This window comes from Calliphora vicina, chromosome 2 (assembly GCF_958450345.1).
Source record: "Calliphora vicina chromosome 2, idCalVici1.1, whole genome shotgun sequence".
Taxonomy (NCBI): Eukaryota; Metazoa; Arthropoda; class Insecta; order Diptera; family Calliphoridae; genus Calliphora; species Calliphora vicina.
In genome coordinates, this window is record NC_088781.1 from 117155712 (window position 1) to 117170507 (window position 14796).

General features: G+C 31.0%; 1 protein-coding gene across 1 annotated transcript in view; it reads left to right on the forward strand.

The window, feature by feature from the left end:
• dsf (dissatisfaction) overlaps positions 1–13345 on the forward strand; it is a 64885-nt gene extending 51540 nt beyond the window's left edge. The window contains exons 4-5 of the mRNA XM_065500334.1: positions 8103–9595; positions 12803–13345. Of these exons, the coding sequence (XP_065356406.1) occupies positions 8103–9595; positions 12803–13345 (2036 nt within the window). The remainder of the gene's footprint in view (positions 1–8102; positions 9596–12802) is intronic.
• The last annotated feature ends 1451 nt before the right edge of the window (positions 13346–14796 follow it).

A 14796-nucleotide genomic window follows, 5' to 3' on the forward strand; every position in this document is an offset into this window, starting at 1 on the left:
AGTTTTCTATAGAAAACCTCTTCATGAACTGATGAAGTTTTCTATAGAAAACATCTTCTCGAACAGATGAAGTTTTCTATAGAAAACATCTTCTCGAACAGATGAAGTTTTCTATAGAAAACATCTTCTCGAACAGATGAAGTTTTCTATAGAAAACATCTTCTCGAACAGATGAAGTTTTCTATAGAAAACATCTTCTCGAACAGATGAAGTTTTCTATAGAAAACATCTTCTCGAACAGATGAAGTTTTCTATAGAAATCATCTTCTCGAACAGATGAAGTTTTCTATAGAAATCATCTTCTCGAACAGATGAAGTTTTCTATAGAAAACATCTTCTCGAACAGATGAAGTTTTCTATAGAAAACATCTTCTCGAACAGATGAAGTTTTCTATAGAAAACATCTTCTCGAACAGATGAAGTTTTCTATAGAAAACATCTTCTCGAACAGATGAAGTTTTCTATAAAAAACATCTTCTCGAACAGATGAAGTTTTCTATAGAAAACATCTTCTCGAACAGATGAAGTTTTCTATAGAAAACATCTTCTCGAACAGATGAAGTTTTCTATAGAAAACATCTTCTCGAACAGATGAAGTTTTCTATAGAAAACATCTTCTCGAACAGATGAAGTTTTCTATAGAAAACATCTTCTCGAACAGATGAAGTTTTCTATAGAAAACATCTTCTCGAACAGATGAAGTTTTCTATAGAAAACATCTTCTCGAACAGATGAAGTTTTCTATAGAAAACATCTTCTCGAACAGATGAAGTTTTCTATAGAAAACATCTTCTCGAACAGATGAAGTTTTCTATAGAAAACATCTTCACGAACAGATGAAGTTTTCTATAGAAAACATCTTCTCGAACAGATGAAGTTTTCTATAGAAAACATCTTCTCGAACAGATGAAGTTTTCTATAGAAAACATCTTCTCGAACAGATGAAGTTTTCTATAGAAAACATCTTCTCGAACAGATGAAGTTTTCTATAGAAAACATCTTCTCGAACAGATGAAGTTTTCTATAGAAAACATCTTCTCGAACAGATGAAGTTTTCTATAGAAAACATCTTCTCGAACAGATGAAGTTTTCTATAGAAAACATCGTCTCGAACAGATGAAGTTTTCTATAGAAAACATCGTCTCGAACAGATGAAGTTTTCTATAGAAAACATCGTCTCGAACAGATGAAGTTTTCTATAGAAAACATCTTCTCGAACAGATGAAGTTTTCTATAGAAAACATCTTCTCGAACAGATGAAGTTTTCTATAGAAAACATCTTCTCGAACAGATGAAGTTTTCTATAGAAAACATCTTCTCGAACAGATGAAGTTTTCTATAGAAAACATCTTCTCGAACAAATGAAGTTTTCTATAGAAAACATCTTCTCGAACAGATGAAGTTTTCTATAGAAAACATCTTCTCGAACAGATGAAGTTTTCTATAGAAAACATCTTCTCGAACAGATGAAGTTTTCTATAGAAAACATCTTCTCGAACAGATGAAGTTTTCTATAGAAAACATCTTCTCGAACAGATGAAGTTTTCTATAGAAAACATCTTCTCGAACAGATGAAGTTTTCTATAGAAAACATCTTCTCGAACAGATGAAGTTTTCTATAGAAAACATCTTCTCGAACAGATGAAGTTTTCTATAGAAAACATCTTCTCGAACAGATGAAGTTTTCTATAGAAAACATCTTCTCGAACAGATGAAGTTTTCTATAGAAAACATCTTCTCGAACAGATGAAGTTTTCTATAGAAAACATCTTCTCGAACAGATGAAGTTTTCTATAGAAAACATCTTCTCGAACAGATGAAGTTTTCTATAGAAAACATCTTCTCGAACAGATGAAGTTTTCTATAGAAAACATCTTCTCGAACAGATGAAGTTTTCTATAGAAAACATCTTCTCGAACAGATGAAGTTTTCTATAGAAAACATCTTCTCGAACAGATGAAGTTTTCTATAGAAAACATCTTCTCGAACAGATGAAGTTTTCTATAGAAAACATCTTCTCGAACAGATGAAGTTTTCTATAGAAAACATCTTCTCGAACAGATGAAGTTTTCTATAGAAAACATCTTCTCGAACAGATGAAGTTTTCTATAGAAAACATCTTCTCGAACAGATGAAGTTTTCTATAGAAAACATCTTCTCGAACAGATGAAGTTTTCTATAGAAAACATCTTCTCGAACAGATGAAGTTTTCTATAGAAAACATCTTCTCGAACAGATGAAGTGTTCTATAGAAAACATCTTCTCGAACAAATGAAGTTTTCTATAGAAAACGTCTTCTCGAACAAATGAAGTTTTCTGTAGAAAATCTCTTCATGAACTGATGAAGTTTTCTATAGAAAACATCTTCTTGAACTGATGAATTTTCTATAGAAAACATCTTCTTGAACTGATGCAGTTTTCTATAGAAAACATCTTCTTGAACTGATGCAGTTTTCTATAGAAAACATCTTCACAATCATAATATTGTTTTCTATAGGAAAACAAGTTTCAAAATTGTCTGATTATGTTTTGTATGGAAAACTCTTTTAACAAATGTTGTGTAAATCTCTTAATCTGTTCTTTATTTTCGGCTGGAATTAATTTTTGTTTGGCATTAATAACTCCTTTACTTAATTAAACCATTTTTTTAACTTTTGTGCAGTTTTTAACCTCTTTTTTGTTTCGTTCCTGTTCTTCTTCAACGCAACAATAAATTCTTAAGAAATGATTTAAACAGAACGTGGGACCAGGAACACATGTGCGCAGATGATTGTATAACCATTATACCAACCAAATATACACATTTTATGACAAATACTAAAGGATATTGTAGTGTACATATAGAGCTATACATGTATATGTGTAAAAATAAGGGGTGCTCCTTTAAAACTTATTTCTAAAATATATCGAATATTTCAAGAATGTGTTAGGTTAAAATTTAGGAGAGTTATGGCCTGTAACTTAAAGTTTTTCACAAAATTTCGGAACAGTTTCAATCCTTTTTTCAGGGGACATCCTTGCCAACATATAGGATCTATACATTTATTAACATTGTACATGTAGAGGGCGTATCATTGTGACTTTTATTTGTTTGGGTAATTAAAATGAGGAAAGGGAAATACACATGAAATCAACTACAAATGTTGACACACACACACATCCATGGGTATACATATAGAGAGGGGTGACATTTTAATCCATTGCTAATCGTGTATGTCATAGTCATATGTATGATGTATGTAAAGAAAACGGGTTACTAAACAAAAGGCCAGGAAGAGTTTGATGTTTACGAAACTACTCTGGAGAAGGGGATTTAAATGTTTATTTTTTGTAACTGATAGTCTGACGTAATCATATGTAGACAAAATGTAAAGAAAACACTTGACATTATTCACACCTTTACAAAAACAGTAACAAAAATGAGAATTATAGAAGTGTGCTTTAAGTTGAAGGAGGGGGAATGTGTTGGAAAATTATTTGAAATTTATCACAACGAATTGTTTTACCCACATTAAACTCCTTGGAAAGATTCTACAAAATATCACTTAAAAAGCCTACTTTTAGGCTGAAAAGTTAAACATGAATTTGTATCTACTTTTAGGCAAACAAAACTAAAATAAAAACAAGTAAGAGAGCTATATTCGGCTGTGCCGAATCTTATATACCCTTCACCAAATTATACTTCAAAATAAAAATTTTAATTTTTTTTTGAGTTTTTGTAATTAAAACGAATTGTTTTACCGAATATAAACAACTTGGAGTTTATAAATATTGCACACAATTTCAATTAAAAAGTCTACTTTTAGGCTGAAAAGTTAAGCATCAATTTGTACATACTTTTAGGCAAAAAAAACCATAAATAATTACTTTAAATAAATACGAAATTATTTTAGCTTTAAAATTAATTTTCTATAAAACATTTATAATTTGACTTTAAAGACATATTTATTTAATAAAAGCAATAGTAATTGAACTAAATTCGTTGAAGCATAAATTTCAAACATCTTTTATTTTAAATTAGTTTTCTTTAAATTCTTCGGAAACTTTTACTGTCTTTATTATCTCTCTCTATAAGTCTTTATTTACATGAAATATTTTATGTTAAAATGTTAAAATGCCATAATGTCCTTTATATGGCAAATTATTTCTTAGAATATAAACAAATGAAAACACAAAATTCTCAAAAGTCTTGCTAAAGTGTTTAGTAAATAAATACAAGTTAGTAAAGCATAGCATATATTTAGGCTTATAAGCCTTTCTATATTGTCTGGTAATACTTTGTTATTGTTGTTATAAAACAATGTGTAAATTTTACCCTTAAGATGGAAACTTAAAGATTTTCATGCTCTTAAAGAATGATGGTGATGGTGGTGGTGTCAACACAAAATTGTGGTTTTTGGGGTAAAAGTGGAAAGAAGAAATTTAAGAAAATTTTCCACAGATCATGTTTAGAAAGAAGTTTTTAAGTGGTAAGCAGAAACAAAGGTAATATTTAAAGATTAGTAAAGTTAAATTCAGTTTTTTCTTGTAATAATTAAAAAAATTTTGAAAATTATCCAAAATTTTGTTCAGATTTTTAAAAAATAAAATTTAATTTTCTAATAATTTTAAGTAACTTTTAATTTCAATTTAAACATTATTAGTCTTTTTACATTTCAACCTTAAAAAAAAAGTTTTATTATTTTTTTGTTGCCATAAAAAAGCCTCAAAGCCTTTTAAAGATCAAACATTTCAATTAAGAGCAAACATCAGCAGACTTTGTTAGCAAAAAGTAAAAGCTGTTGGAAAAAAAATTAAATGAATTCTTCACAAGTAGCAAATATTAACAAAAACTCTGCAGAAAAAAACTTTTGACTCATCAAAATTTTAACTAAGGGTTTAAGTAAGCGTGACAAATAAAAAAAAGGCGAGAAAAAAATCTGTTCAAAAGTCTTAAGGCATTTATTTTTTGTTTTCTGGGCGCGAAATGAGCATATTAAATTATATAGAAAAAAGTAAAGAAATATATTTTGTAAAAAATGAAAGAAAGATACTATGTTAAGAAGTTTGAAAAAAGTACATAAGCTTATATACTTTTTGGTAAAAGAAAAATTATTTGGGTTCCCATCATTAATACCTTGATAACGAAATGACAACGAAATTGATATAATTTTTACTTATTTTACTTAATTTTTACAAAAAATATTTTTTTTTGTTTCGAAAATTGCAAATTTTGTACCAACAGTATCATTTTGCGGAAGTTTTGCTTTTTTTCTTTAATTTGAAAAATGTGCCGCTGAGGTAATGCTCTGTATTTGGTGGGAGCAAAAGGGTTCTATCTATTATGAGCTGCTGAAATCTGATTTTATATGTTCACAATTTTTTTTCTTTATGACAAGGGCTACAACTTTGCCTCAGAGAGTAAATCAAAATTCCGAACTGTTTGCAAGTTATGAGCCTGAGAAAATTACCACTTTTTTGCAAAAATAATAAAAAGTACAAAACTGAGAGACACGGGTCTTTCTTTTTTGATCCATAATATTGTAGTTTGGATGACCCTTCCACTGGCATTCACGAATGGGAGAATCTTCGTTTCCTCGTGTCAATGGTATTCCGATATAATTTTCTGGCAGCTTCAGGCAGTTCTTGAGATAATAAAAAAAACTATGAAATTGTCCTTGTGTTAGGTAGCCCCACGTGGGATTTAAGGATTATAGGTGAAAAGCTAGGTTTGTCTAATCTATACAGTAGAATGTTATGATGCACCTTACCGAAATCCGTAAAAAAGAACCGAAGCTGAAATAAAATAAAGTTTTCCCTGAAGTTGTAAACTTCAATAGATTAGTGTTAGCTGAAAATGTTGAACATGTTGTGTCCTAAGTGCACATCCCAAAGTCGCATTTTTCTGAAAATTTATATTTCTGTATAGCAGTAGATGTATGTAATGCTGCACATCATACTTGAGTCGCCTCAGCAATTGGTTTTTTATTATTATTAGTTTTTTATTGGAGCAGTAAGAGTGCTATATTCGGCTGTGCATAATCTTGATTTATCAATCATGTATACAAGTTATTTTGGGGCTTTGGAACGTTAATTTCAACAGAGAGACCGACAAGGCTATATCGACTCCGCTATATATAACGATCCAAAATATATATACTTTATCGGGTCGCCAATGAAAAATGTGGAAATTATAAACAAAATAACAAACTCCCACTCATGGTGAGGGGTATAATAATAAACTACAGATTCAATTACAAAATAATCATTGTAGGAATTATAGCTGATGATCTAAGCTTTCAGAAAATGCAACCTTAAAACACCCAGTTAGAATACATAGCCATACAGGAAATCAAACTTCTTAAACTTTTCAAAAATTATTCCGTCATAGGCTTACAGTTTGAACATTTAGTGAGATTTTAATGTCATTTCAAGCCTTGTCAAAATTGCATGTAGTGGCTCCGAATTATACTTCACCAAATTATACTTCAAAATACAAATTTTAAATATTAGGTAAACAAAATTAATTTGTTCCGAAAGTTGTTTTTTTCATTTTTTGGAATTTTTTTTTTTCGAATTGTTATTTAAAATTTTTTTTTTTTAATTTTAAAAAAAAATTTTGGTTTTTTAAATTTTTGGTGAAAAACAAAAATTCGGGTTAAAAATATTTTTTCCGATTTTGACTCATTCTATGTCCAACTTACTATGGTCTTATATACGTCGTTGCAAAGGTCTTTTAAATATCTATCATGAGATATCCATATTGTCTATATTAATGACTTAGTAATCCAGATATAGGTCAAAAATCGAGGTTGTCCTGGTTTTTTCCTCATATCTCAGCCATTTGTGGACCGATTTTGCTGACTTTAAATAGGAAACTTATCGAAAGCATGTCTGACAGAATTATTGAAGATTTGGATCCCGTAGATATCTGAGGTCTTCAGAAAATTGATTTCAACAGACAGACATACTGTCTGTCGACTCCGCTATCTATAAGGATCCAGAATATATATACTTTATAGGGTCGGAAAATTATATTGTGGAAATTACAAACGGAATAACAAACTTATATATAGCCTTCTACGAAGTTGAAGGGTATAAAAATTGCAAAGGCAAACTTTAAAAATCTAAAAAAAAGTTGTCGAATAATTTTTTTAGGGTAATTATGACCCAATAAACTAAGATAGATATTCATAGGTCTCCTTGATCGTATTAAACTTTTATCGAGAACTTTTCAATATTACGTTTGAAAGATGTGTTATTTTCCTCATATTTGTTCAGCTTTTAATACGAATTTGAAAAAATCTGGTGGTTTATTCCTTCGTTTATAAAAATTGAGCAAAAATATCAATCTGATACATTTTGTTTCTAAACAAGTTATCAAATGTAGGGTAAAATATGGACTTAAACGACTTTACTTTCTTTTTTTAGTTACTTTCATGAATTCGCTTAAATTTTCCTGCAGATTTTTCCATTCCTCATCCACAACAAATTGAAATCTTTTGTGTTTTTTCTATTTAACAAAAAGATTTCAAAGTTTCTTATTTATCTAACCCACAAAAAATTAAGTAAATTTCTTGACAAATTCTTCTCGCACACTAACTAACAACATCCCGTATGCAAATTCAAACATCACACATTAAAAAGTATTAAATTAAACAAAAAAACTTTTCCTTTTCAAGACGTACCACCACCACATACACCGGGAATAAATCAAAAACTCAAACCTCAGCGCCATTTTGATTTCTTCAACAAACTTTGCTGGCAATTCCTTTGAAAATTTTCTACTTTGCTACTTTTTTGCTGTTGCTGGGGTTTCTTACAACTTGCGCAAAGTCAGCGCTAAAAGAAATACTGACGATGACTGAGAAACATGCAACCAACCAACCAACCCTCTTCTTATTATGAACAAAGATAAAGAGGAATAAAGGGCAAATTGTTATGGGTGTTTGAAAATCTATTCAAGTAGATAATTGTGATAATCTACTTTTTAACAACATAAATAAATAAATAAAATAAAATGATACTACAGTTATACAAATAAGTTAATTTTAAAATAATGATGACTAGATGAGAATTTAGCATATGGAAATTTTACTTTAAATTTTGTTTTGTTCTTTTAGCGGTACAACATGAAAGGGGACCACGAAAACCAAAACTACATCCTCAGCTGCATCATCAGCATCATCAGCATCCGGCTCATCATCATGCCCATCATCATCATTTGAATGGTTTGGCGGGCCATCCTCATGGTCCCTATCATGCACATGCAGCCCACTTACCGGTATCTTTGGTTACAAATGTCTCGGCTTCTTTTAATTATACATCGCATATTTCTACACATCATCCAACGGCTGGTTTTCATGGACCACCCCATCCTACAGCTTTCCACCATCCTGGCCTGGGACCCAATACCAACGGGGGAGGACAACATGTGCCACCGCCTCATTTGGCTTTTCCTCCACACTTACTGCCTCAAATGCATCACAATCTTATAGCCGAGGCTACTAGTAAATTGCCGGGCTTGGCAGGCTCTGCCAACAATATAGTGCCAACATCTTCCGCATCCACGCTTAATCATCATAACCAAAACAGTGGAGTACCCACCTATGATTTGACCAACAGTCGTGGTGATGGCTCCTCAGCGGGTAGTGCTGGTGCCGCCAGCAATAACAGTTTAGAGTTTTATAATAAAACCATGAATCAAAACTATTCATCACCCTCACCAACAGCTTCAATACAATCAATATCATCGGTAGGTGGACGTTCTTCATTGGGCAGTGAATCGCCTAGAGTAAATGTTGAAACTGAAACACCTTCAGCTACTCCACCACCCATGTCGCCCAGCAACTCACCAGGACCACAAGAGCCCCTATCACCCACAGACACCAATCGTACTTCAAGCTCACATTCGCCCATTATTTTAAATAGTCCTCTTAGTTTGAGCCATCATCACCACCTCCACCAGCATCACAACAACAATAATAATAACAACAACTCATCATATAACAATCGTAATTTAAACCTGCTCAATGCCTCACCTTCCTCCTCGCCCACTCGCTTGGCCCAATCACCATTACATCTGACAGCCTTTACACAGATACAAAAACGTTCGTCACCCACAACCCTGCACAATATTGCATCCCTACAAGCGAACCCTCATATTGGTTTAGTAGCACTACCATCACTACCACCCAACTCTTCCCATCAACAGGCCACAGCTACTCTAACACCTACAACTTGCCAGCCAACAACACCAGGCCATCAACCACCACCACCACCTCCACCCTCTTCGTCGACTACCTCCTCTTCCTCAACAGCCTCACATAGCCAGCATACACATGCTGCCGCTGCTTTGTATGCTGCACGTCAAAATGGTTTCATTGAATTGCTGCTTAGTCCGGATAAATGTCAGGAAATCATTCAATATCAAGTACACAATTCCATTTTGTTTCCACCGTTGCCACAACAATTAATTGGCTTGGATTCACGTTTGTTGTCCTGGGAAATGTTGCAGGAGACTACGGCCCGTTTGTTGTTCATGGCTGTGCGTTGGGTGAAATGTTTAATGCCATTTCAAACCTTGTCAAGGAGTGATCAAATATTATTGTTGCAGGTAAGCTTTTGTTCGCTTTTCGATTTTTTTTTTGTTCATGACTTTAAACAGTTAAAGCTTTAAAAGTTTTTTTTTGGTGTTAATTATAGGGATCTTTAACAAGATGTGTTTTGTATCAGTTCGGAAAGGAAGGAATATCTTCTTTTCAGTGAAAATATTAAAAATGTTGAATTAATTTTGTTTGTTTATTATAGAAGATTGTTTCGAGCCATTTGTTCTGAAAAATTATCAATCATTAGGGTTTGTCATAGAATCCAATCATTGTCGAAGACTTATGAAATCCAATGTAATTTTTTGTTTAATCGATAAAGAATTTAATGCACGAGACCAATGTACTTTTTCTGTCGTTTTCAAAACCGATTCCGACAATGATTGGATTCTATGACAATCCGGATTGAATGTATTTACATCAATGGTCGGCAATCATAGGAATCAGTGGCTAAACATTATCGTTCATTTAACTGTAAACGAGGCAAATGTCATAGAAGCAAATAAATAAGAACAGGCAGGTCTATGAGGGTTGGAGAAACTTGAAGAATTAACATTAGTAAATAGCTACCGGTCGAAGCTGGGGCGGTAAACTAGTAATATATAAAATATTGGTCCAATCTCCAACCTATTCAGACCTTGGGTACAAATTTGTGTACGTTGTTTTATTTTAAGTTGTAGATATCTTTACGACACAGCCGATATATAAAAAATCTACTACATCAATCGGTTCAAATTCAGGTCTGAAGAGGTTAATAACTGGATTTGTGTATAAGAAGAATGGATGATCGCCTTGATTATAAAAATCTTTTATCGAGAATTGTTCAATTATATATTTCGTAAATCATTTATTTTTATAGAGTTCTTAAATAATCAATTTATCTTCGGATTAGTTTCAAGAGTTATTTATATAGGTTTGAGCCAGAGATAAAAAGAAGATACGAAAGTTCCAATCCATTTGAATTGATTTTGAATTCATTTAAATGAATTAGAACAATGGATTGCAATTCAAATGAATAAAAAGTTGCTAGTTAATTTTCTTTTAGCAAAAAAACAAATTTCCCATTTTGATAGGATTTTCGCCTATACCTAACAATTCCTATTCCTCCGCTACCTGACAATTCCAGTATATTATGGGAAAGAGTAATCCTTGCTTTCTTTTACATAAAAAATTAGTTGAATAACAAAACGACATGTCGCATGTTGCCGACATAATAACATTTTTATGAATGTAAATAACAGTGCTAGGTAAATTCTCAGCGAGTTGTTAAGTTTTCCCTAATTAATTTGACACGTAAAAAACATAAGGTAGACATGTTATATATCAATGGATAGAGGATTTTGTCTACTTTTCAAAAATGTATATAACTTTTGACAATTAAAAAATTCATGGAATACTTTTTTGAAAAATATGACAAAAAATGTTTTTTATTGAATTTTGCATAGATACAAATTTTTCAAATTGAAATAAAATTTGTATTTATGTATATTTTTTAATGAAATTTCACAGTTATGTAGATTTTTCTATTTAAAATGGAAAAATAAAAACAAATTTTGAAATTTGTAATCAAGTATCCCGCAATTCCTAAAAAATCTTGAAAAATCCCAAAAATGGGATTTTTTCGTTTTTTGGCTATAATATCCATAATAGGGGCGGAGTTATAGGAACCCTTTACAAAATAATTAAGAACTTATTGGGCCATCTAATATAGGTTACTATATTTTGATATCGAGTATGCGATTTGAGAATTTTTGCCCTAAATTTGAATTTTACATAAAAATAAGCATTTTTTGAATGGACCTGCTCCCGTCGGTATCAAAAATTATAAATGTTTTTTTCATTTAAAATATTTGGCGTAAAGTTAGCTTTTCAAAAAGTACAAATTCATTATACATCCTCTTAGAAAATTTTTAGATAAAAGTACTTTTTTCCCAAAAAATTGCGAAAAATCGCCTTTTTTAATTTTTTATATTCAAATGCATGTAACTTTGGACTCAGTCATGATTTTTAAACACTTCTTTCTTTATTTGATATGTGGATCTATTGTTAATCCTATAAAAGAAAAATGGATAAAATCGGAGAATATTTGGAACCGCGGTCACCAAAAAACTGGTGTAGGGTGGATAAAAATGTTGAAAATTAAATTTTCAAATGCAAATATCTCCTAAGCTATAAGAGATAATTGATAGCTAGTGCTCGGCGAGGAGATTCTGTATGTGTAATAGAAGAAATAGGATCATTTTAAAAATTGAACATACCCGAGGTGTCCTATTTTGGGAACCCCTGGTGCCGCTCCTGGTGGGGTCATGAGGTCCAAATTCAAAACTTACACTTTCTTTTTGTGTATGTGAAATTTCATTCAAATCGGCGTAAGGGTTTAGAAGTTACAGATTTATTTCCCTCTTTTTTTATTCTCATACCACTGTGCGACAGTGATTACTGTAGATTTATTTACAAAATCAATTAAAATTTCAATCAATTCAAATGAGTTGAAAATGAATTGTTAATTCTTTTTTCTAATTCATTTGAATTAATTCAAAATGAATTCAATTCAAATGAATTGCAATTCACTTTGACAAATTCATTTGAATTGGAAACGAATTGCAATCAATTTTTACCAAATTCATTTGAATTGACTCATATTTCATTCAATTAATTTTTTTGTGCGAAAAGAATTAATTCGCGAATTATTTTAAAAATGATTGATTCATTTACAGCTCTGATAGGCAGTAATGTCTGATCACTTGGCTGACTCCAATTTGTATATTTTGGGTCATGTGACACGTATGTGATATTTGTATATATCTTATGTGACCTAGCGTGAAGTGACATTAGTGTCTCTAAGTAATCTAAAGTGAAGTCGCTTTACTAACACTGAGATTTTTCCAAGTTATAACCAGACAGATTTGAACGATTTCGCACTGTTTTTAATAAATAATAATTTACAGCTGCTACTGGAACCCCATAACTTTAAATATTCAGGCTTTTTTCAAATGTCCGATACACCGAAATCAGCTGCTTATATATATCTTTGAACTTAACGCCATAAAAGTCAGAGAAATTTTAAATGGGACAAAGTCAGCAGAGAAGTGAAATTTTCCACATTTCCTTTTAGTTAAAACACTCTTAAAACTGATCTATTAATACAAATTTTCGTTTGAACTTGTCTTAAGATTCCTTGTTATTAACTGATTTTCTTATTTTCTCTTTATTTTCAGGAATCTTGGAAAGAGTTATTCCTCCTCAACTTAGCCCAATGGATCACCCCTCTTGATCTAGCTCCAATTTTCGAATCACCCATGATCAAAGAGCGTCTGCCACAAGACGATCAAACCGAAGCGGAAATCAAAACCATACAAGATGTACTCTTAAGATTTCGTCAGATAGCACCGGATGGCAGTGAAGTGGGTTGTATGAAGGCCATAGCTTTATTTACACCCGATGTACCTGGTCTGTGTGATATACAGCCCGTCGAAATGTTACAAGATCAAGCTCAGTGTATATTAACCGATCATGTTAGACTGAGATATCCGAGACAAGCTACACGATTTGGACGTTTATTGCTGCTGCTGCCCTCGTTGAGAACAATACGAGCATGTACTATAGAAAGTTTATTCTTTAAGGAAACTATTGGTAATGTGCCAATAGCGAGATTGTTAAGAGATATGTATACTATGGAACCAACAGCCACGGCAGCTGGTGTGGGGGGTAATTCAGCTATTTCGGGGGCCTTGAATGGTATTCAACAACAGGAGAAGTAATAATTATGAATAGAAATTTGAGGGAAATTAAAGGTCATATTTAAAAAGTAAGAACATTAAAGCGTTCCTGTTAGAATATTGAATTTTAATTTAGAAATTTTGTTTTTAATAAAGCAGAAATAGTTAAAAGTAATTGTGGTATTCCAAATCTTAGAAGTCTGAATTCTGAAACTTAACCCAAAATTTCCTATGTTTTCTTTAAAATATTGTAATTAAATTTGCCTTTAAAAGCAAGGGAAAGGGAGTTCCTAAATTGAGTTTGCTAATTGTGTTTACCTTCAATTTTCCACATACATTCATCCAAATAGAACCACAACTACCCTTGGTCCCCCCCCCTTCCAAACTTTTAATGCCTGTGCTGCCAACATTACGCCATTTAGCTACATTTTTTATTACCTTTTATTTTTTCCACCGTATAGACAGTAGTTTGTGGTTAGATTTGATAAAACGTTAGAAATATCTTTATATCCTTTTGGCTATTTTTTTACAATCTCTTTGTTTTTGTTTAAAATATATAATATTTTTTTTAGAATTTTCATTCCATCAAGTATTTTCGTTATAAAACAAAAAAACGCGTATGTTTTGCAATTGTTTTTCTTCATTTTTTTTATTATAAAAAATATTTCGCGGTTTATTTGATGGATGATTTGTGGTAAACTAGCAAAGAAAAGGACAACGATGATGATAATGATGGGTATGATGATGATGTTTGATGACGTTGAGTTTAGAAATAATGAAAAAATAACTTTGCTTTAAGCGTTTATTTCTCGTGAATTTGAATTTAAATTGAATTTCAAAATATATATGTATATTTAACAGTATATCAGTATTATTTTTTAGCGTTTATGATTTGTTTTGTAAAAAATTGCTTTGATATTTTTTTAACTACATTTATACAATATTTATTAGAACATTTATTTTATTTTGTTTTACGTATTCAAAAATTTAAATTAATTGAACACAAATTGTTGTCTTTATGAATATTTAAAAATATAAAACTAACTAATAATTCTAGTTTGTATAAATTGAAATATAACGACTATATATTTAATAATAATAATAAAACAATAATCTTCTTAATATGTTAACTTTAGTATTCAAATAAGTGACAAAAAAATATATTAAATACATACAACAAATGTTAAAGTAATTAAATAGTATTAGTATTAAAACCAAAAAATAAACTACATGAAAATGTGCAATAATAAAATTTAGTAAATAAAAATTAAATATTAAACATTAAATTGGTTTTTATATTTCAAATAAATGATTTTCTGATAAACGGTTTTGGGTAAAAGCAAGTATTCAGGCTGTTGAAGTAATTTCAATATGGATTTCTGTTTTAATCATTTGCTATTGTGTTCGTCCTTTTTTGTATAACGATTTCAATGAAAGCTTTTGGAATGAAAAAACCATCGAATATCATCCGGATCACATATTATTGGGATCCC